General features: G+C 42.5%; 1 protein-coding gene across 1 annotated transcript in view; it reads right to left on the reverse strand.

The window, feature by feature from the left end:
- Window positions 1-9,966: 9,966 nt before the first annotated feature.
- plbd2 (phospholipase B domain containing 2) overlaps window positions 9,967-23,950 on the reverse strand; it is a 31,794-nt gene continuing 17,810 nt past the window's right edge. The window contains exons 7-12 of the mRNA XM_033043146.1: window positions 22,480-22,640; window positions 19,178-19,273; window positions 18,518-18,589; window positions 15,210-15,362; window positions 13,172-13,334; window positions 9,967-10,407 (exon numbers count right to left, since the gene is read on the reverse strand). Coding sequence (XP_032899037.1) covers window positions 10,240-10,407; window positions 13,172-13,334; window positions 15,210-15,362; window positions 18,518-18,589; window positions 19,178-19,273; window positions 22,480-22,640 — 813 coding nt within the window. The 3' untranslated portion in view covers window positions 9,967-10,239. The remainder of the gene's footprint in view (window positions 10,408-13,171; window positions 13,335-15,209; window positions 15,363-18,517; window positions 18,590-19,177; window positions 19,274-22,479; window positions 22,641-23,950) is intronic.

The following is a 23,950-nucleotide window of genomic DNA, read 5'->3' on the forward strand; positions in this document are numbered from 1 at the left end:
CCCCTACAACATGATTTTAATACATTAAATTTCAAAATGTCCCTACCGTAGGAGAGGGTACCCCCCTCCCACACCCTTCCCCCGCTCACTCGCTCCACCCTCGCCAGTTACCCCCAAGGCCAGTGATCAGTGATCGCTCAGCCCCCCCCCACTTTCAAAAACGCCCCTGGTTCAGACGGAGAGCACTGCCAGATGTGAGCAGGGAACTGAGGCCAGTTGTCCGTGATGTCTGGATCCCAATGCTCGGCGCTTCGTGTTTCAGAGTTAGCTAATGTTATTGATTTGTAATTAGCCTGATTTGTAATTAGTTGACAAAACCTTAATTTATTAATCCGGAATATCCAGGGGCATGGGATGTGGAACAAAAATATGAAGCATTGGAACAAAAATTTGCCCTCGATACATTAACTAATATAATAATGTATGCATATTTATAGGTGTAATCGAAACAAAGATCTTTTTATCATTGTTGTGCTATGAATACCACAGAAAATATTATGTACTCCCAAGATCACATTAAATAGAATGTTATTGCTTAAATATATAGTTATTGGACTTTGCATTTTGGAAAAGTCCCAGCTGAGGGGAAGACAGCAAAATACTGAAAATATTGGGGGTAAAAATGACTTCAGGTCAGTTTGTTAGGAAAATGAAGGAAATTGTAACAGAATACTTATACAGCTGAATGAGTATAATTTTATGGATGAGAAATTGAGTTCAACCAATTGATGACTTCTTTGACAAAGTAACTAGCATGTTAGATAACAAGGAAGCCAATGGATGTGAAGTGCCCCATAAGAGATTACCCCATTAGATAAGCACCTGTGGACTTGAATGTAATAGGTTGTCCAGGGGGTCCGATATGGGGCTTAATGTGTGGGCCAGATATATTGTCAGTGCAGAGGGGCTAGGAGCAAGTCCAAGTGTGTATCCAGTCATTGAGAGGGACAGGACATTGAGGGGGAAGGGAGACTGGACGGGAGGGGATGAAGGGGTTATACATCAAAATATAGTGTACAACGCGCATAAGGGGACCTGTGATTGGATCCCCATTTACAGGTGCCCTCCCCTTAATTCCACCACTTATAGGGTGATTTCACGAAAGGTCACTGGAGCGTAGATCCGCACCCACGTGACCGCAAAATTTAACTGGGGGACAAGCATCACTTCCGGTACATGTTAGTGAATGGGAACACACGCACTTTCACACCCGTTAAAAACATCGAAAACGGCCAGTTTTTGAGCTGCAATTTACTTTACCAGTCGGGGTGACCGTGAGGCACAGCTACCTAAATTTACAGTTAAAAAAAAAGATAGAAACTAAGGTAAATTCAAGAGGGAGCTGAAGGTGCAAAAACAGCGGAAGTTGTTAGTGGACATTTGTCGTGGAGATTTAAAGATCCAAAATATCGGGAATTATCGCGTTTGCTCGCTGCATTTCATCAAAAGTAAGGCAGTATTGGCTTTGTTATCTTTATTCATTTGTTAGATGAAAAGTATTAAAAGTTAGAAATCCTTCAGTAAAATTGCAAAATCGCCCATTGTTCTCAGGTGGGTTTTAACATGCAAAATGAAAACGCTTCTGAATAAATAAATAAGTAGTTTGGGTGATTGTGCAGGCTTTAAACAAGAAACATTGAGAAATATATTTTGGCAAATAATAAAATCTCCTGATTTTGTCCAACTAACAGCTGACAATTATCCCATTCCTTAGCTTGCATCTGAGTAAAATTTATTTCCAAACGCATTGAGAGTTTACGATTATTTAAATGGTAAATGGAGCTTCAGAAGCGTTTTCATTTTGCATGTTAAAACCCACCTGAGAACAATGGGCGATTTTGCAATTTTACTGAAGGATTTCTAACTTTTAATACTTTTCATATAACAAATGAATAAAGATAAAAAGTCAATAATGCCTTACTTTTGATGAAATGCAGCGGGCAAACGCGATAATTCCCGATATTTTGGATCTTTAAATCTCCATGACAAATGTCCGCTAACAACTTCCGCTGTTTTTGCACCTTCAGCTCCCTCTTGAATTTACCTTAGTTTCTATCTTTTTTTTTAACTGTAAATTTAGGTAGCTGTGCCTCACGGTCACCCCGACTGGCACAGTAAATTGCAGCTCAAAAACGGGCCGTTTTCGATGTTTTTAACGGGTGTGAAAGTGCGTGTTTTCCCATTCACTAACATGTACCGGAAGTGATGCTTGTCCCCCAGTTAAATTTTGCGGTCACGTGGGTGCGGATCTACGCTCCAGTGACCTTTCGTGAAATCACCCTATAGGTGCCCTCCTCTACAGGGTTACAGGGTTTCCTTTATTGTCATTCAGACCGAAAAAATCCATCATTTACAGGTGCCCTCCTCTAAATCCCATTTACAGGTGCCCTTCCCTAATTCACCATTTGCAGGTGCCCTCCTCTAATTCACCATTTGTAGGTGTCCTCCTCTAAATCCCATTTACAGGTGCCCTTCCCTAATTCATGATCAAAAGATGATCACAAAATATAAATTAGACAATATTATTTTATATAGCTGGGTGAGAACAATCTGGTGCGAGAGAGAGAGAGAGAATTGAGAGAGAGAGAGGGGGAATGCCGGGGCTACCTGAAGTGAGCAATCCCCGCACACTAATATTATCCTGAAATTCCTACTTGCAGTAGTACTGAGTAAACACAGCACTGTGCATAACATAATAAACAAGAAAAAAATGTTCAGTGTGGGTGCGTGTGTGTAATATATATATATAGAGAGAAAGTAACTGCAGAGGCTGGTTTAAACTGAGGGATAGAAAGAGAGGGAATGTCGGGGCTCTGAAGTTAGTTCAGACGACCAATAAATCCCAACTAACCAAATTTGGGAATTCCCTCGCTCCCATATATCAGGACGTTGTGCTGAATAAAACTGGCTGAACGTACCTTACGCCGAAGATGTAGTCAATCCGTTAGCTGGAAAACCCCCCATAAAATGCACGTTCGGTTCAGTTCAGTTTAGTTTATTGTCATATGTACTGAGGTACCGTGAAAAGCTTTTGTTGCGATCCAACCAGCCAACGGGAAGACAATACATGTTAAGGGTATAGCGTTTAGTGCAAGGTGAAGCCAGCAAAGTTCGATCAAAGATAGTCCGAGGGTCACCAATGAGGTAGATAGTAGTTCAGCGCTGCTCTCTGGTTGTGGTAGGATTTCTCACTCTCAACTCTCACCCAATGTTGGCAGCTCTGATTTATAGCCAGGGCAGTAAGATCTGTAAATGCTCATTACGGCAGGCAGATGCAAGCAGAGAAATGGTCGCATTCACTCTTGCAGAAATCCCAGAGCGAGAAGGGCCGACAGGGAGTGAGGGGGGCCGACAGGGAGCGAGGGGTGGATTGAGAAGGAGGAGGGCTTCTCTCTTCTACGAGAAGGAGGAGGACTCTTGGAGAGCATAGAGGGTCATCAGAGAGTCACTTGCAGGGAGCTGCCAAGAACGAAGAGGGACCCAGCGGAGGGGAGGGGGAGGGGGAGGGGGGGGGCTGCTGCCATGTGCGGTGAACTTTTATAACTTTGTCGGTGCCAGACACGTGGTGACACTTGTGTACTGCCTAGGTCAGGTCTGCTGTATAATTTTACCAGGTTGTGTGCAAAACACAGCGTTTCACTGCACCTAGGTACACGTGACAATAAAGTGTCATTAAATCATGAAATCAAAATTGAATCCAGAAACTTGCTAGTTTCACAAGTGGCCCTTTCTGCCATAATATTATTCATAACTCAGTTTTCTTCTCCCACAGGCACGGTATCATCTGCTTGTTATTTGCAACTTACTTCTTCTGGTTTCATGTTTCAACATTTCACTGATTTAACACGTGATTTTGTTTTCTTTGTGCCTTCATTATTTTATGAAACAGACAGCTCCACCCTATCACAGATACTCCCCTTTTTAGCGAGTCGAGACGGTAGGTTGATTTCCAAAAGAACTTTATTGTGAAAGTGGTGAAATCAACGGTAATCTTGAAACAGCTAAATACAGTGCTACTACCACAACGGTGATTAACAGAATGAATGGGCTTGCCCATAAAAGCACGCAAAAACAGACCCCTCCTCGTGGTCACGTGATCGAGGTAGCCGACCGCAGGGTTCGACCACTCACCACTACAGGATCTCCCCCTCCCCCCCAGAACCAGAGGTACGGAACCGAGCGGGGACCCGTACGGAACAACCAGAACAGGCGGTCCGTGAAGGTGGGGTGGGCGTAACATGGGGGGCCTGCAAAACAAGGCCAGGATCAGGCAACGGGGCGGAAATAACAGGGGCGGGGGAAACAGGAACACTCAGTGCGGCTGTCCACATCCAAGTGGGCGGGTTTGAGGCGGCCGACAGAGACGAACTCCTCCCGGTCTCCCACGTGTATAGAGAACGTGGCGACCCCGGATCGCACCAGGAATGGCACCTCGCATACTCGTTGCAATGGCGAGCGGTGAGCATCCTTGCGAATGATAACATAGGCACATCTTTGCAACACCGCGGGCACATGCACTGCGGACGAACCGTGCCTGGAAGTGGGAACATGAGCCAACGTGCTCACCCGCTCCCGAAGGCCAGCCAGCCGATGCGGCTTGGCCGCGGGCAGTAGGGAGAAAATCCCCAGGCACCTGCAGGACCGAGCCGTACACGAGCTCGGCCGAGGAAGCAGGCAAATCTTCCTTCAGGGCGGTGCGGATGCCAAGGAGGACCCTCGGCAGTTGCTTCACCCAGTCCAGGCCTGGTACTTTCTGCGACGTGCGGGCTTCTGGGTAAGCACCGCCGCCATTGCTGGCTTGTGATCCAATGTAAACTTAAGTGGCAGTACAGTGTTGTGCAAATTACAAACTGCCTTGATTGCACTAGGCACTGAGCACGTATGTGTGAGTTTACTTAAGCCACCTATTGCATAATTCAGAGAGTGTCTGTATATATGTTTGAGTCCATTCTGGTATCACTATTATTTCACAATATGGTCTTACATTTAGTTAAGTTTAGTGCGGAAACGGGACCCTCGGCCAACCGAGTCCGTGCTGACCAGCGATCCCTGCACAGTAACACTACTCTGTACACTAGGGACAATTTACTATTTTCACCAAAGCCAACTAGCCTACAAACCTGTATGTCTTTGGAGTGTGGGAAGAAATCGGAGCACCCGGAGAAAACCCATGGAAGTCACGGGGCGAGCGCATAAACTCCGTACAGACAACACCAGAGTTGGGATCGAACCCTGATCTCTGGCGCTGTAAGGCAGCAGCTCTACCGCTGCACCACCGTGCCTGGAGGTATCAAACACTGATTGGGGTAATCACTTTTTATTAAAACTAATATTCCTTTGAGTTTGCAACGATGGTTGTGAGCTTGTAGTTGGCTGTTCCGTTAATTCTCCATCCCACACCCATTCTGACCTCTCTAACATTTGGCCTCACATTATTCCAATGATACCCAACACTAGCTTGAGAAAAGACATCTCATCTTCATACTCACATTAACATTGGATTCAACAATTTCAGCAGACTTGTCTGTATCAGATCGAGCCTGTTCCATGTACACCATTACCCAGCAACATTAACTCTGTTTTGCTCGTCAGAGTTTATTATCTGCATGGTACCCTTATTTTTGTGGGGAAGGGCAGAAATTGTGAAGCAATTTGTTTGTATTGTAACAGACTAATTTCTATATGCCTTATTGAGAGGGAAAGATAAATCGGCCATGATTCGATGGACTGTATGGCCCGATTTTGTTCCAATGACGTGTGAACTATTTGGAAATGTTCCACTGTAGCCAACAATAGTATTCCAGATTTACTGGAGGCAAAAAAAAAGTGTTTTTTTAATACTTTAGGTTACAGTTTAGAGCAGGGGTTGCCAACATTTCTCGTCCCGTTTACCCCTGGCAACTTTAATAGCAAAAAACAATGTTATTTCACTTATTTATGAACAGCTAATGATGAACAGATGCTGGTATACCAGAACCAAACACAGTCAGTCAATGAGAAAAAATATGTACAAATCCAGAATCAACAAATGTAGATGAAATTTACCCCCTGGGGGTAGATTTACCCCAGGTTGGGAACCCTTGCTTTAGAGCATTGTCTAAGAAGCATCTGAAGCAAGAGTGGTCTAAGCAGTGACAAGGCTTCAACCAGCACAGTGTAGGTACCTGCTCCCCAAGACTGCCCTGAGGAACTGGCAAAGTCTGCCCCCCACATTTGCCAACAGTAAACCTTAGGAGTGAATTTTTATAGTTTTAAACAGAGTTGCTGCCTCACAGCGCCAGAGACCCAGTTTCAATCCTGACTATGAGTGCTGTGTGTATGGAGTTCGCACGTTCTCTCTGTGGCCACGTGGATTTCCTCCAGGTGCTCTGGTTTCCTCCCACATCGCAAAGATGTGCGGGTTTGTAGGTTAATGGGCTTTGTAAATAGTCCCTAGTGTGAGCGTGTGAATGCGAGTTGACATGGACTCGATGAGCCGAAGGTTCCACACTGTATCTCTAAACTAAACTAAATCGCTGACATTTGGGTCTAATCAGGCTCTGGACCTAAGAGGTGATTTCCCAGGGAAATCATTGGAGGAGATTCTGCGCTCTGAACCTGTCAGCAAGTCTGGGATGTCTGCCTTGGAAAGTCCAAGCATGAAAGACCAGGAATTCATGCTGTTTAAATGGTTGCATTCAAGTGGAACCATTGACATTTGCTAGTGAGATCCAGCTCTTCATCTTGTAAGTGTACTTGGGAAAATCTTGGCTACATTTTCCCATCTCTTGTTGTCAGTAATAGCTTGCCGGACAGCTGCCAAAATAGTCAGAAAAAGATAGTTTAAATTTATATTTGTCGGGGATTGGAGAACGATGCTTATGTTAAAAATAAAGTGTGTTTAGGAATTGTTCCATTACGCGAGTTTGATTTAGAATTCAAGCAAGCTGATTTATATGAAATGTGAAATAATTCACCAGCTTTACATTCCCACAGTGATTTCAAATAGAGAAGCAATTGCAACACATTCAATTGATAAAGATTAGAAGATAAATTGAGGAATATGGTTGAGGTACACACCAATCAGTAGCAGCACACTTAGAACTTTAACCAATTCATCACTTCTATTAGTTTGCCTTCAGAATTACAAAAACAATTTGAGGATTAAAGTGTTTAGCAACTGAGAAAGTGGTTAACTCCCCCTCCCATTCCCGCACTGAGCTTTCTGTCTTGGGCCTCCTCCACTATCCAAAGTAAATTGGAGGAACAGCACGTCATGTGGAATTCTCTGCCTTAGGGCAGGTGCAATCTCAAGAAGGAAATAATGTGGAGAACTGTGGAACTGGTGAAACGACCAGGGTGGAGGAAGGGAACAAGGGGGGGGGGGAAGCAGTGTAAGTAGACGTTACTTAGATTATTTCACACTATTATGGGCCTGCCCCACTTAGGCGATTTTTTAGGAGGGGAGGAGGGTAATCCTTTTGCCAAATTCAAATTCCTCGTAAAGAGCGAATTCATTGAACATGGCCTCAATTTTATTTTATTTTAGTTCAGACATACAGCGCAGAAACAGGCCCTTCGCCCCACTGAGTCTGCACTGGCCAGCGATCTCCGCACACGATTGCTATCCTACAAACACAAGGGACAATTTACAGTTATACAAAGCCAATTAACCTACAAGCCAGTATGTCTTGGAGTGTGGGAGGTAACCGGAGCACCCGGAGAAAACCCACGCAGGTCACAGGGAGAATGTACAACCTCTGTACAGACAAGCACTCGAAGTCAGGATCGAACCCGGGTCACTGGTGCTATAAGGCAGCAACTCGACTACTGCGCTACTGTGCCGCCCCATTCTAGGAATGAAATGCGAGTGAAAAGTTATGCTTCAGATTATGTTGTTTATGATGCGAGTCAGCATTGATCAATGTATTCCAGCATCTACAGGTTCATCTAGATTCCAGAACATTTGCTTGTGGTTAAATGGAACTTGAGCATTTGGGCACTGGGCCAGTACTCGCTGGAATTTAAAAGGGTAAAGGGGGGGGGGACCTCATTGAAATTTACTGAACAGTGAAAGGCCTGGGTGGAGTGATTGTGGCGGGGATGTTTCCACTAGTGGGAGAGCCTTGGACTAGAGACCATAGCCTCAGAATAAAAGGATGTACGTTTAGAAAGGAAACGATAAGGAATTTCTTTAATCAGAGGGCGGTATTTTCTGTGGAATTCATTGCCACAGACAGTTGCGTCAGCCAAGTCAATGGATATTTTTAAGGCGGAGGTTGACAGATTCTTGATCAGTACGGGTGTTATGGACCTTATTCTGCTCCTAGAATTTATGAACATGATAAATGGCTGCAACACAAACCTGTGCAATTACAGTGGAGATCTCGAGCCAGCACAGCCCCATTCCTGTTTAGTGAAGCTGCAATTCATAATATTCCAACCAACAACTGCAGAGGCCAATGAGCATTCCAGTAACATGCTGAGACTTCCTCCTTAGAGTTGATGAACTATTTCACTTTAATCTATGCTAGATGGATAAATAGCAAACCATCTGTATGACACGATCCATGGTGTAATTACATTTTCCTGCACTTGGTGGTGCCGTCAATGATCCTGGTTAGCATGACACTACCAGGCTCCAACCTACCCAACTCTTCTGAAGCTAAATAGCTACAATTTTATTTCATACCAAAAATACATTTACACACATATCAAAAGCTGAAGGTAACTTAAAGCAGGAATTAAATTACATCCTCAGGACTCATGAAGATCAGTGTTCCCTTGCGTTATCTGAAACCCCTTTACTCCTTGTATAATGTTTCAGAACATTAACCCTATTTATTACTAAGAGCAGCTCTATGCTGCCATCACCACCTAGTCCTTCTGTAAAACTCTGTACAATCACCAGTTAGAGGGTAGAAGGCCAATGTTATAGGATAAAATGACTGCACTCTGACATAGTCCCTCAACCATCATTGATATTTAAAGCAACATTTTAATATTTGCAACCTATTAGTTCTTATCTGCTCAAGGGAGAGCTGGAAAACTTGTATTAATTATTCCCGATGCTAAATCAGGCCACAGAGGTCTGAAGCATAATGGCCCTTCACTATTTTTATTCAAGTTTCACAACTCAGTACAGACATCCTCCTCTGTAATCAAAAATAAAGCCCAACTTCTGTATTTAGAAAAAGCATTGCGTAGGTTTCTATAATAGCTCCAGAAACGTAAAATTAGGAAATGAAACAAAAACTCATTTATAAATAATTGTACCAGTCCATTTGACAGCAACCATTGACGGTGTGGTCTGGCAGTCTGATTATATATGAAGTTCCCCCCAAGATGTTGGCAGTCAGTCATTTTGGAGCATAATGCTGGGAAACATGTCCAAAGTCAAGTCAAGTTATCATAAACTTACCTGTTTTGCAACATCTCTAAATTTGACCATATTGATTTGACTGTTATTAGCAGTAATGGTTCTAGCTCTCATCCTGAACACAGCCAGCTGTTGCCAATTAGTTTATAGAGATACCTCAAGGAAATAGGCCCTTCGGCCCACCGAGTCCATCCTAGTCCTATGTTATCCCATTTTCTTTAGGGGATAATATACGTTAGGAGCAATATTTCTTTTACAGAGGCCAATTAACCTACAAACCAGCACTGCTTTAGGATGGGGGAGGAAATCGGAGTACCCAGAGGAAACCCACGTGGCCACAGGGAGAATGTGCAGACTTCACACAGACAGCACCCGAGGTAAGGATCAAACTCATGTCCCTGGTGCTGTGAGGCAGTAGCTCTACCTGCAGTCTCACTCAGTGATGCATAACAGCATTATCGCACGTTGCTCTGCACCACTAGATCAATTGATTTGCGGGAAAAAGGTAACGTGGCTGGAAGTGATATTTTCCTCCATTTACTGCCTTAACATTTTAAAGTATACTCTTCGTTTAGTTAAAGCGCTGTAATAATATATTAGTTCAGAAATTATTGCAAATTTTAATGTGTGCGCTTGTGGTACCATTTTTAATATACCAGGTATATTAAATTTCAAGATTTCATTCAAAATAAAACTTTGGTACAAGGTGGTGATTATTCTGATAAATTTACACCACAAATGAGAGATTTAAAATTCTCCCATTTCATACAGTAGCTTCATACAAATAAACACGGTAATATTTTAAATGAGGCAGAAGAGCAACATAAGTGGCATGATGTGATTTAAAGTACGTTCTTTAATCGGGTATATGCTCCAGGTTTTCATTCCCAATCCACCATCACTGGCATGAACTTCCATAGATCGGGGTGTCCCATGTGCATTAGTTTACTGAAAGGGGATTTGCTCCATCGAAATGCCGGAACCTCATCCCACGTTGGGCCACTCACAGCAAACATCTTAAAGGTCTTATGCCATTCATATGAGGTGACCTAGGCATAGCATTAAAAAAGTTAGTCTTTATCAAGAGTTAGTCATACAGCACAAAAAACAGGCCCTTCAGCCCACCATGTCCATACTTTTAAATCCCCAATCATACTAACTTCATTTAGCAGATCTTGGTACATAGCCTTCTAAACTTTGCCCATTCAACTTCTTGTCCAGACATATGTTAAATATCTAAACAAGAGGGTGAACTGCCTTCTCAAGTTATGCTTCTAGATTGCAACCGTCCTCCGGTTGAAAAATTGTTTCCTCGGGTCCTTTCTAATCCTCTTACTCCTCATCTTAAAACAAATGCCTTCCAGTTTTACTTGTTTCTATTGGAGAAATGTTTTTCACTATCCATCCTATCAATGCTCCTCATAATTTCCAGACTGGAATGAAGAAGGGTCCCGTTCTGAAACATCATCTGTCCACACCCTTCACAAATGTTGCCTAACCCGCTAAGTTCCTCCGGCACGTGTTTTGCTGAAGATTCCAGAATCTGCAGTTTCTTGTGTCCCCCCTCATAATTTTATATGGTTCTGTTATGTTCCTCCTTAGTCTGCTCCACTCCATGGAAAACACATTCAGTACATCCAGCGCTTCCTTAAAACTAAATGTTCCATCCCAAGGAGCATCCTGTTAAATCTCCTCTGCACCCACTCCTTCCTATTCAGTGGAACTGCACAAAATACTCCAATTGTGGTCCAAGCAAAGTTACATAAAAACGTACCTTGACCTCCATGCTCCTAAATTATATGCCCTGGCTAATGAAGGCCAGCATCCCATATATCTTCACTGCCTAACCTACATATGCTACATGTGTACACTTATTCAAGCTTGCAAACTACATCACCTCACACGGAGGATTAAATTCTATCTGCCATTATTCTACCCTACGTCATTTTTGCGTTCTGTATCGTCACTATATCAGAACTACTGCGGTAAAAATCATAACAATTATATAATAAAATAATCTTGGATGACAAAGGATATTGCAGATTTGATTAGGAAAAAATAAGCATATGATTGGGTCCAGGCAACTCCAATCAAGTGAGTTTCCTGTGGAATATAAGAGTGTGCAGCAGTATTTAAAGGAATTAAGAGTTCAACGAGGGGTATAAAATATCCTTTACAAGTCATTTTAAGGAAAATACCAAGACATTCTCTCAGTATATCAGGAACAAGAGGATAGCCAGGGAAAGAGCGAGTCCCTTTAGGGACTAAAGTGGCAATTTGTATGTGGGACCAGGAGTCTTATTATATGCAGAAGCATCGAGTAAGTTGAGCAATGATTACATGAACAATAATAACACTAAAGTAGTAAAACAAATGATTACTTAATTCTTAAGTTTAGCGGAATAAATTTGACCAGAGTGACATAGCCTTTCTTTGAATCCTGCCATCGAAACCTGGAATTTTCCCATGAGACTTAATCATTTCCAGGCAAGAGAATAGAAGTTTATTTGATGGACAGGAAATAATGATATAATCTCAGTATGATACAGGTTTTCAGAGTAGGAAATAAAGCCGAGGAACGTCCACCAATTGGGCACCATTTTGACTGCCAACATGTGCAGTCGACAGGAATATGAGAAATGAAAGTAACAATATCACTGCCAATTTATTTTCTCAAGAGATATTTTATTTATTCATTTTTATGGGGTATGAATGGCTGGCAAGGTCAGCATTTATTACCCCCATCCCTAGCTGCCCTAAGAGGGAATGAAATGTCTTCTGGAACTGTTGCCACCTTTCTGTTCAAGGTACACAGACACTGAAGAAGGGTTTCGATCTGAAACGTCACCTATCCGTGTTCTCCAGAGAAGCTACCTTACCCGTTGTGTTACTCCAGCACTTTGTACTTTTTTGTTTTTACACAAACAGTGCTGTTGGGAATGGAGAACACATTAACTCATTACCAAGAGCTCATTGGTGAGTTAAGCAAATGTTCTTTTGAGCAAAGGAGTTAAAATTAAGGATGCACTATTGACGTTTTATTCTGTAACCGTTCAAGATATCAAACACCATGAGATTGCAAGATCATAATGCGTTGTTTGACACAACGACTGAAGAGTGGGAAAAATGAAAGGTTGCTATTAGAAAAGGGGGAAAAATATTAAATTTACCTATGTGAAGAAAATTAGAAGAAGTGGGGACCCATAATAGAAATGATTACAACTGATCTGCAGGTCAGCCAGTGCCTCAAGAGAAAAGCTTGATAACGCTGCAGGGAAATTCTATCTGAAGTCCTGCTTTCCATATGAAAAGTCCCATCCAAATTGTTAATTAATCTTTCCCCTTTCAATTGTGGACCAAATAATGCGTATATTCTGTTCTCTAAAATCCCTCACTCCACTCTGCTGAACAATTACCATCTCAGAACATAGACACAAAATGCGAGAGTAACTCAGCGGGACAGGTAGCACCTCTGGATAGGAATGGATGATATTTTGGGTCGAGACCCTTCTTCAGGATGAGAGTCAGGGGAGAGGAAGACAGAGATAAGGAAGTGTAAGGTGTGAAAACGAGACATCAAAGGAGATGGAACTCAAGGGAATTGTAGAATAGATCAGTGTTTACTGTGAGAAGGTGACAACGAAGCCTACAAAGATAACATTTAATCAGGGGGACAGTCATACTGATCGGAGTACTAGGAAGGGGGAGTGATGGAAAGCAAAGGGTTACTTGGTTAGAGAAGTCAATATTCATATTGTTGGGGTATAAGTTGCCCAAGCAAAATATCTCAGAAACCATCTCAGAACATCTCACCTTCATATCTGTACCTCCATGTGGACGCTGTCCCAGTGCAGAAAATGGGTAGCTTCCATTGGCCGGGTTAAGGTCAGATCTGGCCGAAATTGAATTTTCACCATTGGGCTTAGGATCACATTGCTGACATTTTGACAGAGGATCTTTCTTAAAGTTATTATACCTGAAAGTCAAATGACTAGGTTACAGATCATATGTAAATTATAAGATCCACCTTATCACTTGTCAGGACTTGCCCCACCCCCATATTTTTTTTCCAGATCCCCCCCCCCCCACCCCCCCAAACTCAAATCAATCTAAGGAAGGGTCTTAACCTGAAATATTGCCTGTCTACTCCCTCCAGAGATGCTGCCTGACCCCCTGAGTTCCTCCAGCACTTTATGTTTTGCGAAGATCTGAAAAATCAGAATGTGCATCTACCTAACAATTAATTATTACAAATTGAGGGAAAAACTGAAGATGACGGAAAGACTCAGCAGATTAGTGAATTTTATTCCACTGATGGGGCAGGACCTGGCTGATAGAATAGGAATGGAGGTAGTTTGCATGGTGGTGTATACTTCCATTGAATGGACTCGGGTTTCACGATACCACCTCAAATGCTCCTTCCCAACCTTTGGGGGGGAGAGATCCAGGATTCAGTGGGCATGCTGCACCTTTTTCACCACAAAGTATATCTGAATAACCTCTCCTTCAATGTCAGTGAGATGAAGGAGCTAGCTATCAACTTCAGGAAGTATGGTGGAGTACAAGCCCCAGTCAGCATCAATGGTGTCGAAGTGGAAAGGGTTGAGAGCGTCAAGTTCCTTGGCGTCAATATTACAAACCATCCGTCCTGGATCAACCATTGATGCAACAACCAGGAAGACACACCAACGCCTCTACTTCTGGCAGAGACTGAGGAAATTCAGCATGTCTTCAGTGACTCTTAAAAACTACGACAGATATACCATAGAAAGCATAATATTGAGTTCCATCACAGTTTGGTTTACATAAAGTTCTGCCCAAGACCGCATTGCAAAGAGTTCCAGATGGAGCCCAGTCCATCACACAGACAAGACTTCCCACCATTGACACCATCTACACAACACGCTTCCTTGGAAAAGCAGCCAACATAATCAGACATGTCCCACCCCAAACATTCCTTCTTCTCCTTGCTCCTGTCCGGCAGATGGTACAGAACCTTGAAAGTGTTCACCACCAGACTCAGGACCAGCTTCTGCCCCTCTGTAATCAGGCTTCTGAATGGCATTCCTAGAAGCTAGTGTACTGTCCGATTCACCTCCACCTCATTGTGGTCATTGGGCTTTGTCTTGGGGACTGATCCACAGCTACAATGCTGAGCATTATATTCTGCATTCTGTATCTTCCCCCTTGCTCTATCTATTGTATTCCTGTGTTGAAGATGAAGATCATGTCCATGGATGGAATATACACTGCGATTTGGGAATTAGCATTGTGGCTATTTGGCAGAGGCATTTGATTAGGACAGCAGTAATACATTTCCCAGTGGCAGACAGCTCTCTACAGTTACCATGGGGTTCAAGAACATGGGCTGAATTTGTGGTCAGGATTGAAAGTTATAGGGGAAGGTCTGGGGAAGGGGAGGTGTGTAGCCAAAGTTGGGGTTGTGACTGGAATGTGGGATTGAGATTGTGGGTAGCTATGTGGCTACTGCTGGGAAGAGAGCAGATTGGTGACCTATTGGGGCTCGGACCATAGGTAAGTGATAAAGCTCCCATTCACGCACATAGAAGAGCAAGAGCATATGCGCATGGTAGAACGAGAACCTAAATCCCCAGCAGCAAAGCCTTGTTTCCCGTCATCTGTCCCACCCACACTAAGCCCCTGTGAAATCGTTTACTACAGGATAAAGATCCAGTTTATCCTGTAGCAAAACGTGGGATAGCCTTGAACTAGCGTGAACTTGTAACCGATAGGCAATGTGGATTCGGTGGGCTGAAGAGCCTGTCTCTGTGCTGTATCTACAAACTAAACTAAAATAGAAATATAATATTAATTGATGTAGTCCAGGTACCTCATTAATTTAATCATCGAATTCACGTCTGTAACAGAAGTCTGATTTCGACGGAATATCAGAGCCCGAGGACTCTTGTCATAACTGAACCAGTTTCCGTATTCCTGAAACAAGGCTAGTTTACCACTTGCGTTATAGATGTCTTCAAAATACCTACAAAAAAATGGAAGGCCAACTTGGAGTTAAAGCTGTTTTTTAAAAACATTTAAAAAAATATTGGGAGAGTGGTAAAGGATTAGCCAGCAAAGCTACCATATTCGATTATTACATGTGTGGAGGGAGTAGGCTTCTCTAAAATGAAAGATGGATATTTGTTACTGCACTATGGCAGCAGGGTATCATCATTGAAAAAATGAAAATTGAAACCGAAAGACTTAACAAAAGAGTTAGCCGTCCTGGAAAGTCACCTGTGTGACCTTGACTGAGACAGCAAAGGTTGCACAGGAACGAGCTTATCCTTTAACCCTCTCTCCCCAAATTATTTTTTGAATGGTTGAGCTGGCGAGCGGCGTTGGTGCAGCCATTTGCCTCTGGCACCACATCCTCCTCCTTTACTGTTGGACCCAGCAACACATATTTGCTCTCTTCAGTCTAGAATTCTACCTTTCTTAATTATGGAGTGGGTTGGACCACTTAAGGACAAAGGAGGGAATATATGCCTGGAGCCAGTCTTCAATGATCGATCCATTATGGAGTTCATACGTTCTAGCAGCAGAATTAGTCCATTCAGCCAATCAAGTCTACACAGTCATGCAATCATGGCCGATCTCTTTCCCTCTCAACCATTCTCCTGCCCTCTCCCCATAACCCGACACCCTTACTCCCAGTGAGCAGGAGGGCCTGCCCAATAGGCCCGGCTCACCAATCGTGGTCTCCATATTGGCCCCCAGCATCAACAGAACCACGCCACCGAGAGCGAGAAGGACCAGTGAGAGCAATGGCGGGGGATCTGGTGGAGGCCAGCTAAGGACAAAGGGTCACCTGACGTGGATGGCCGCCAAAAACAACGGAGGAACCAGCGTGGGGAGGGTGGGGGGGGGGGGGGGGGGGGGGGGGTGCGTGCAGTCCTGTGCGGTGGCAGGCATCAGATAGGACTCTTGTAACTTTGTCTGCACCATTTCACTGTACCTAGTGCACTTGACAATAAAATATAATTCATTCATTAAAGTATCTTTCATTTATTCATTATTTAGGTGCCCACCATTTGCTTAACACATTAAACAAACTACCACAATCTTCACAATTATCTAACCATCCCGGGACCAGAAACGTCTCAGGTTCTGATTCTTCAATCTCCTTTCTCCACATTTTCACCGACTTCTGCTGACTACTCCAAAATGTAACAAAATATAAGTTTCAAGGATTTTGATCAATGAATGGGGAAAGAACATTTTGGAGAGTTCATCAACTAGAGTCAAAAGTGTTTTATTGTCATATGTCCCAGATAGAACTACAAAATTCTTACTTGCAGCAGTACAACAGAATATGTAAACATAGTACACTGTAAACAAAGTAATAAATGAGAAGAAAAAAGTTCAGTGTGTGTGTATATACACATACTCACAAATACAGATATATAGATCACACACACACACGCACACATACGTATGCACAAAAAAACCCCGATAATAGTGCAACAATAACAATAATAGTCTATGTAGTTCAGAGCTTATTTGAGGTTGTGGTGTTTAATAGCCTGATGGCGGTAGGGAAGAAGCTGTTCCTGAAACTGGACGTCACAGTTTTGAGGCTCCTGTACCTTTTTCCCGATGGCAGGGGTGAGATGAGTGTGTGGCCAGGGTGGTGTGGGCCTTTGATGTTGCTGGCTGCCTTTTTGAGGCAGCAGATCTGGTAAATCCCTTCGATGGTGGGGAGGTCAGAGCCGATAATGGACTGGGCAGTGTTCACAGCTTTTTGCAGTCTTTTTGCACAAAGCATGCAACTATATTTATTAAAGCAAAATGATTAATAAAGCAACACGGCTTACGTCCCTCTGCATATCCGAGCCTCCTGTCTGTGATGGCTGGCCTTGACACATGCACGCATCACAGTCCAGGCTCTCTCTCTCTCTCTCTCTGAAGGTGAAGTTTTTTTTCTCTAAAGCTCGGTTGAAGCATACGCTTATATAACAAAATAAGATTGTGGTTCCACCCTAATCTAAGACCAACAGGTGACTAAGTTTCAAAACAAGCTACCCTCCTTGGTGCCAAAATAACATGAGTTATTTGTCCTTTCAGACACTGAGCTAGTCTCAGATGTCTCTGGGAAAGCAAACGTTTATCTTAGTGACCTTGCACGATTTACTGGACCATCTAAGTTAGCCTACGCATTCTGCCGCAATATTTAATTGTTTTCCTGAGCAAGGTTTGACATGTGTTGCTGCTAATTTAGCCGACAACTCCATTTTAGCTGACAAGTGACCGCGTGGGTTTTCTCCGGGTGCTTCGGTTCCCTCCCACATCCCAGTCACAATTGTAGCTCTTGTGCTGAATTCCCCGACCAGTGAAGGCAAGTGTGCCAAATGCCTTTGTCACTACTCTGTCCGCCTGTGTCACCACTCTGAGAGCTATTTACTTGTACCACTAGGTTTCTCTGTTCGACAGATCCCTGCCATTTTCTGTGCAAGTCATGCTCTGGCTTAACTTACCGAGAAAGTACTACATCAGATCCTCGCCTACTTTAGAAAGGATTCATTCACACTTCAATCAATGTGAACAATCTTGGATACTGCCCAGTGCAGAAATCTTTAATAGGCAATCATGCAATCTAATGTTGGATGAGGGATAAATGTTGAAAGCTGCTTTGGAAGAGATCCAGCTCTTCTTTGAATAGTCACAGATATATGACTGCTTGGGGTGGAAGATTGCAACCTTCTGCATTCGAAGCACTCAATGGGACATTGGCTTTCATGGCAAAGAGGTGGAGTGATAGTATGAGAATGGGTATAAATTAAAACATTGTAGTCATGGTAGATTACAGAATGTGGAATTGCAGGAGATTTGATTAAAAATCTGTTCACATCTGGTTCATTTTTTTCTCAAGGTTAAATTGGTGGATTATGTTTATGAGAGTAATACTTGTTAAAAGTCCAAATTTAATATGTTGAATGAGTTGACTTAATATGACACTAAAGATCATCAGTGAGAGAGTAGTATAAATGAGATAATAAAATATAAATTAAAAAAAATTAGAATGAGGCAGATAATGAGCTTGTTTCTAGGGAATGCGTATAAAACTGTAATTACACTGGATAATTTTACTTATGTAGAGACAGGAGAACGAATCTACTCATCGCGGTCCATACTTACGGTATGTTGTAACTCGCCCAGTAACCGTTCTGCATCAGCACATCTGTTTTATCAGCAACTACGATTTCGCCCCTGCAATTGTACAAAAGTTTTGAGGGAACATGAAATGCAAACAAAGCCTGACAGAAGCAACCAGAATAAAATCAAGAGTAGACACTAAATGCTGGAGTAACTCAGCTGGACAGGTAGCATCTCTGGAATTACTCCAGCATTTTATGTCATTTGTCCCGCTGAGTTACTCCAGCATTTTGTGTCCTCCAGAGATGCTGCCTGTCCTGCTGAGTTACTCCAGCATTTTGAGTCCTCCTGAGATGCTGCCTGTCCTGCTGAGTTACTCCAGCATTTTGAGTCCTCCAGAGATGCTGCCTGTCCTGCTGAGTTACTCCAGCATTTTGAGTCCTCCTGAGATGCTGCCTGTCCCGCTGAGTTACTCCAGCATTTTGTGTCTACCCTCGATTTAAACCAGCATCTGCAGTTCTTTCCGACACATAAAAGCAAGAGTGTTTACCCATTCTCACTAAGCAGGCTAGAATCAAAATGTTCCATGAAATAAACATTGTAAAGACAAATTGTGGAGCACCTTGTCCATGATGGCATTTCTAGGTTAGCCCAGCAGAACCAAATAAACCAATAAATCAAGCACATCACACTCATACTTACGGTATTTGTTCCAAAACTGTCAACAGGTTGTTATCGATATTAAATTTGCCTGGTTTAAAGAAATTATAGTCCACAATCATCCACTGATTATTGTAGCTGTGAAGGAGAAAAACATATAATATTTCATTACAGCTATTTTCGTGAATGTTAAAGCATAATAACCATATATCAAAGGAGCAGGGGAAATATAATCAGTAAGGTGCCAAGTTATAAATAGTTATAAATAAGTTATGAAATAGTTATCAAATCTAGAATTTCTGTGCTTTGCTTGAATCTTCTACCCGCTTACAAGAACAGAATGTTCTTTATTAGCTTTTTGGAATATGATGTCATCAAACAATAAGTGTTTTATGTCATTGTACATCATATTAAATGGTTTAATTACTGCAATTTCTCTCCACCCTCACCTAAGAATTTAATTGAACCACATTATTTTGAAAGGGCCAAAATGAAGTTCATGACATTCCTGACATTTTGCTGAGATACTTGGATCAGCTTGAGACAATGACTTGGACAAGAAAGCGGCACCTGCCTCTTTCCTCTCGTACCGTATCCTCCAAAAACATGTTACTGCATTAAAAGAGATCTTTAAACGTTACACAGTATATGTTCCAGGGCCTGCAGCTCTCAATGGCTCGGAGCTGATTCTCATCAGGAAGCCTGTCTAGACAGGAAGGCATGCATGAATTTGGCATTGAAAAGTTTTGATCATAGAAAATTGATGCAGAAGGAGGCCATTCGGCCCTTTGAGCCAGAACTGCCATTCATTGTGATCATGGCTGATCATCCCCTATCAATAACCCGTGCCTGCCTTCTCCCTATATCCCTAAACTCCACTAGCCCCTAGAGCTCTATCTAACTCTCTCTTAAATCCATCCAGTGACTTGGCCTCCACTGCCCTCTGTGGCAGGGAATTCCATAAATTCACAACTCTCTGGGTGAAAACGTTTTTTCTCACCTCAGTCTTAAATGACCTCACCTTTATTCTAAAATTGTGGCCCCTGGTTCTGGACTTGCCCCACATTGGGAACATTTTTCCTGCATCTAGCTTGTCCAGTCCTTTTTTAATTTTATATGTTTCTATAAGATTCCCCCTCATCCTTCTAAACTCCAGTGAATACAAGCCTAGTCTTTTCAATCTTTCCTCGTATGACAGTCCCGCCATCCCAGGGATCAATCTCTTGAACCTACGCTACACTGCCTCATCACTTAATCTATGCAACAATTCAGATTGGTTTCCCAAATGGGCATCTGCTGTTCATTTGCTCATCAGAGTTGTGATCAAATGTTTCAGAGTTAAATAAGTAGCAATGATAATCATCATAATCATCATTATTGAAAACATCAATGGGCACGGTGCCTTACAATGCTGTGTACGAGTGATCGCAACTTCTACTGAAGTGTGGATGGCCTTTGGCTCGCTTGGAGCTCATCCGCCCTTTGACAGGTCTTGTTTTTGGTCCAGCTGGGGGTCCACAGCCCCCCCCCTCACCTGGCAAACCAGGTGGGGGAGATGATTTAGTCGCCGACTATCCGACCATGGAGTAGGGAGCACGGGATTACATGGTACCCGTGGCGGGGAGGGGGAACTTCCCCCGACCTGACTTGATATTGATAATGGGGAAACAGAATGAGGGGTGGCACATTGGCCTAGCAGCAGAGTTGCTGCCTTACAGCTCCAGACCTGGGTTCAATCCTGACTGAGGGTGCTCCCTGAATGGAATTTGTACCTTCTCCCTGTGACTGCGTGGGTTTTCCCCAGGTGCTCCGGTTTCCTCCCACACTCCAAAGATATACAGGTTTGAAGGTGAATTGGTTTGGTAAAATTGCCCTAATTTGTAGGATAGTGTTAGTGTATGGGGTGATTGCTGATTAGCGCGGACTTGATGGGCCGAAGGGCCTGTTACCACTCTGTATCTCTAAAGTACAAACATTATAAAAGGAAAAGATGCACATGAAAAAGTTCTCTGTGAATTGCAAATAATGTTTTGATTACTTCAGTTGTGATACCACCAAGTGGCTAAATATAATTTGAACACGTTTCAAGTATTTCGGTGGCAGAGTGATATTGGGTGGCAGAATATGTTAGAAATTAGCCCGACTTTAAATATAAATCTTAAAGTGTGATGAAAAGTTAACTGTTCGCTAGCTATTTTCAGATCATGAATCACTATATATATAGGTACTCAAGCATGCAAACCCCCAAGAAACCACAGAATCTAGTAAGATATGGCACAAATCTAATCAGGTACTGATTTAAGATGTATTTTCGCTAATAACATTGCAGGGAGAAGTTATTTGTTATGTTGCTACGCAGTGCATTGTCATCTAGTCGGGCCATTCCAACTGCGCAGATCCTTTTACGCATGAATCAAGGCAAAATCTGGAAACATTTGCTATATTTTCAATATTAATGAAGAATTAACACAAACAATTTGAAAAAAAAAAGGTTAATCACTGTGAAAAGTCCCCAGGTGGCATTGCATGTCTTGCTTGGCTAATTTGTTTACAATCTATATTCTTACATCTGGATTGATTGATCGAAAGATACAGCATGGAAACGCGCTCTATGGCCCACCAACTTCTCTCTGACCATCGATTACCCTGTTCACACTAGTTCTATGTTATCCCACTTTCGCATCCACTCCTTACACACTTGGGGCAATTTACAGAAGCAAATTAACCTGCATATCTGTACGTTTTTGGATGTGGGAGGAAACTCACACAGTTACAGGAAGCATACAAACTCCACACAGACAGATGCTTACGGTAAGAATTTACATTGCTTACAATTGAATTTATCTTCAAAGAAAATGTGTTCCACAAGATTCACTGATGCAACAAATTTTCTAACTTTGAACTCAGTACCAAAAAGAATGGCGGAGAATTAAATTGAGAATTCAAAAGAAATTTGTTAGGTACTTGGTGGAAAAACAATTAAGTTATGGAGAAATGCCAGATTAACACTAACAGGTATTTAATGAGCTGAATGGTCTCCTTTTGTGTAATATAGATCACTTTTACTTCTGATGGACACAAAAAGCTGGAATAACTCAGCGGGTCAGACAGCGTCTCTGGAGAAAAAGGAATAGTTCTTCAGTCTCGACCCGAAATGTCACCTATTCCGTTTCTCCAGAGATGCTGTTGACCCGCTGAGTTATTCCAGCTTGAGCTACTCCAGTTGTTTAGTGTCTATCTTCGGTTTAAACCAGCATCTTAACCAACAACTCTTAAAATGGCTTGCACTTCACTAACAGCTGTGTGGTCCATTTAAAATAGGTTTTAAAATTAACTGAACTCACGTGCCACTGTTGAACTTCTTAAAAGTTGCAGCCCATTCCGCACCAGTTGTTGCAAGCCTATTAGCCACAATGTTTCTTAACCACTCCATCACAGAACCATAAGGCTTCACAAAACTCCACAAATGTGCATTATTATTACCTATTGTGGTTTCTATAGTAACCTTTCAAAAAAGAGATCAATATTAATTAAATATTAATAATGCATCAGTTCAACTTTCTGTACTTGTTAAAAATTAAAATTACGTGTTGAAGTAATCATGTCATTTTTTCTTCTTTCATTGGCGTATTATTTATTTCCCTTATTACTCAGAGACACGAGAATTCTTTCCCCATCCATATATTCTTCCCAATGTTGAACTAATTTTCAAACATTGTTTGCGTCCATATACCCTTTCGTGATCACCTTTTCCATAGCCAACAATGCACCATTGTGGGCTCCTCCTTTCCATGGTCATCGGTGCTGGCTCTGATTTGTTCTGAACCTTTTCATACCTCCCTCTCCCCTGACAGTCTGAAGAAGGGTCTCGACCTGAAACGTCATCCATTCCTTTTCTCCAGAGATGCTGGCTGACCCACTGAGTTACTCCAGCATTTGATGTCTATTTTTGAACTATTAGACACAAAAAGCTAGAGTAACTCAGCAGAACAGGCAGCATCTCTGGAGAGAAGGAATGGGTGACTTTTCGGGTCGAGATCCTTCTTCAGACTGAAAAAGGGTCTTGACCCGAAACGTCACCCATTCCTTCTGTCCAGAGTTGCTGCCTGTCCCGCTGAGTTACTCTAGCATTTTGTGTCAATCCTCAGTTTAAACCAGCATCTGCAGTTCAATTCCAGCACATTTGAACTGAATTATATTGTTTCAGAAATTCTAACTGTAGTAAACTTAGAGGTTTTTGATTTAAACCAAATACCAATTTCTACAACCAATAACACATTATCTACTGAGCCAATTTCCTATTTTCATATTCCATCAGCGTTGTCATCACCCATTCTCATTTATAAATTGCAAACGGATTTTTGGGCGAGGAAAAGTTACTATTTAGAAACTTATCTGAACTAGCCATTAAGTACTATAGCTTGAAATGCAGTCAAAGCCTTATAGTTCAGCAATGAGTGGTTCACAACCCAACTACTCAAATCGTTTTCACCATCTATAGGTCTTAGGTCAGGAGTTCAAAAGAATACCTTCCGTAGGCTTGGAGGATTTAATACCATCACATACAATTTCCCCTCCATGATGTGCAACTGCATGACTTGGAAAAATATTGCCATTCTGCTTCCATTGCTGGGAAAAATCAGTTATAAAGGGGTACCCCCTCCATGGTGCCATGGAGCAATACAGCTCACCCCCTCCATGACACACTGGTCCTTCAGCAACAGACTGGTTCCACCAAGATGCAACACAGAACGCTACAGATCCTTTTTCACTGTGGCTGTCAAACTGTACATCTCCTCCTCCTTCTATCGTGTG

The sequence above is a fragment of the Amblyraja radiata genome, chromosome 25 (genome assembly GCF_010909765.2).
Source record: "Amblyraja radiata isolate CabotCenter1 chromosome 25, sAmbRad1.1.pri, whole genome shotgun sequence".
In the NCBI taxonomy this organism is placed as follows: domain Eukaryota; kingdom Metazoa; phylum Chordata; class Chondrichthyes; order Rajiformes; family Rajidae; genus Amblyraja; species Amblyraja radiata.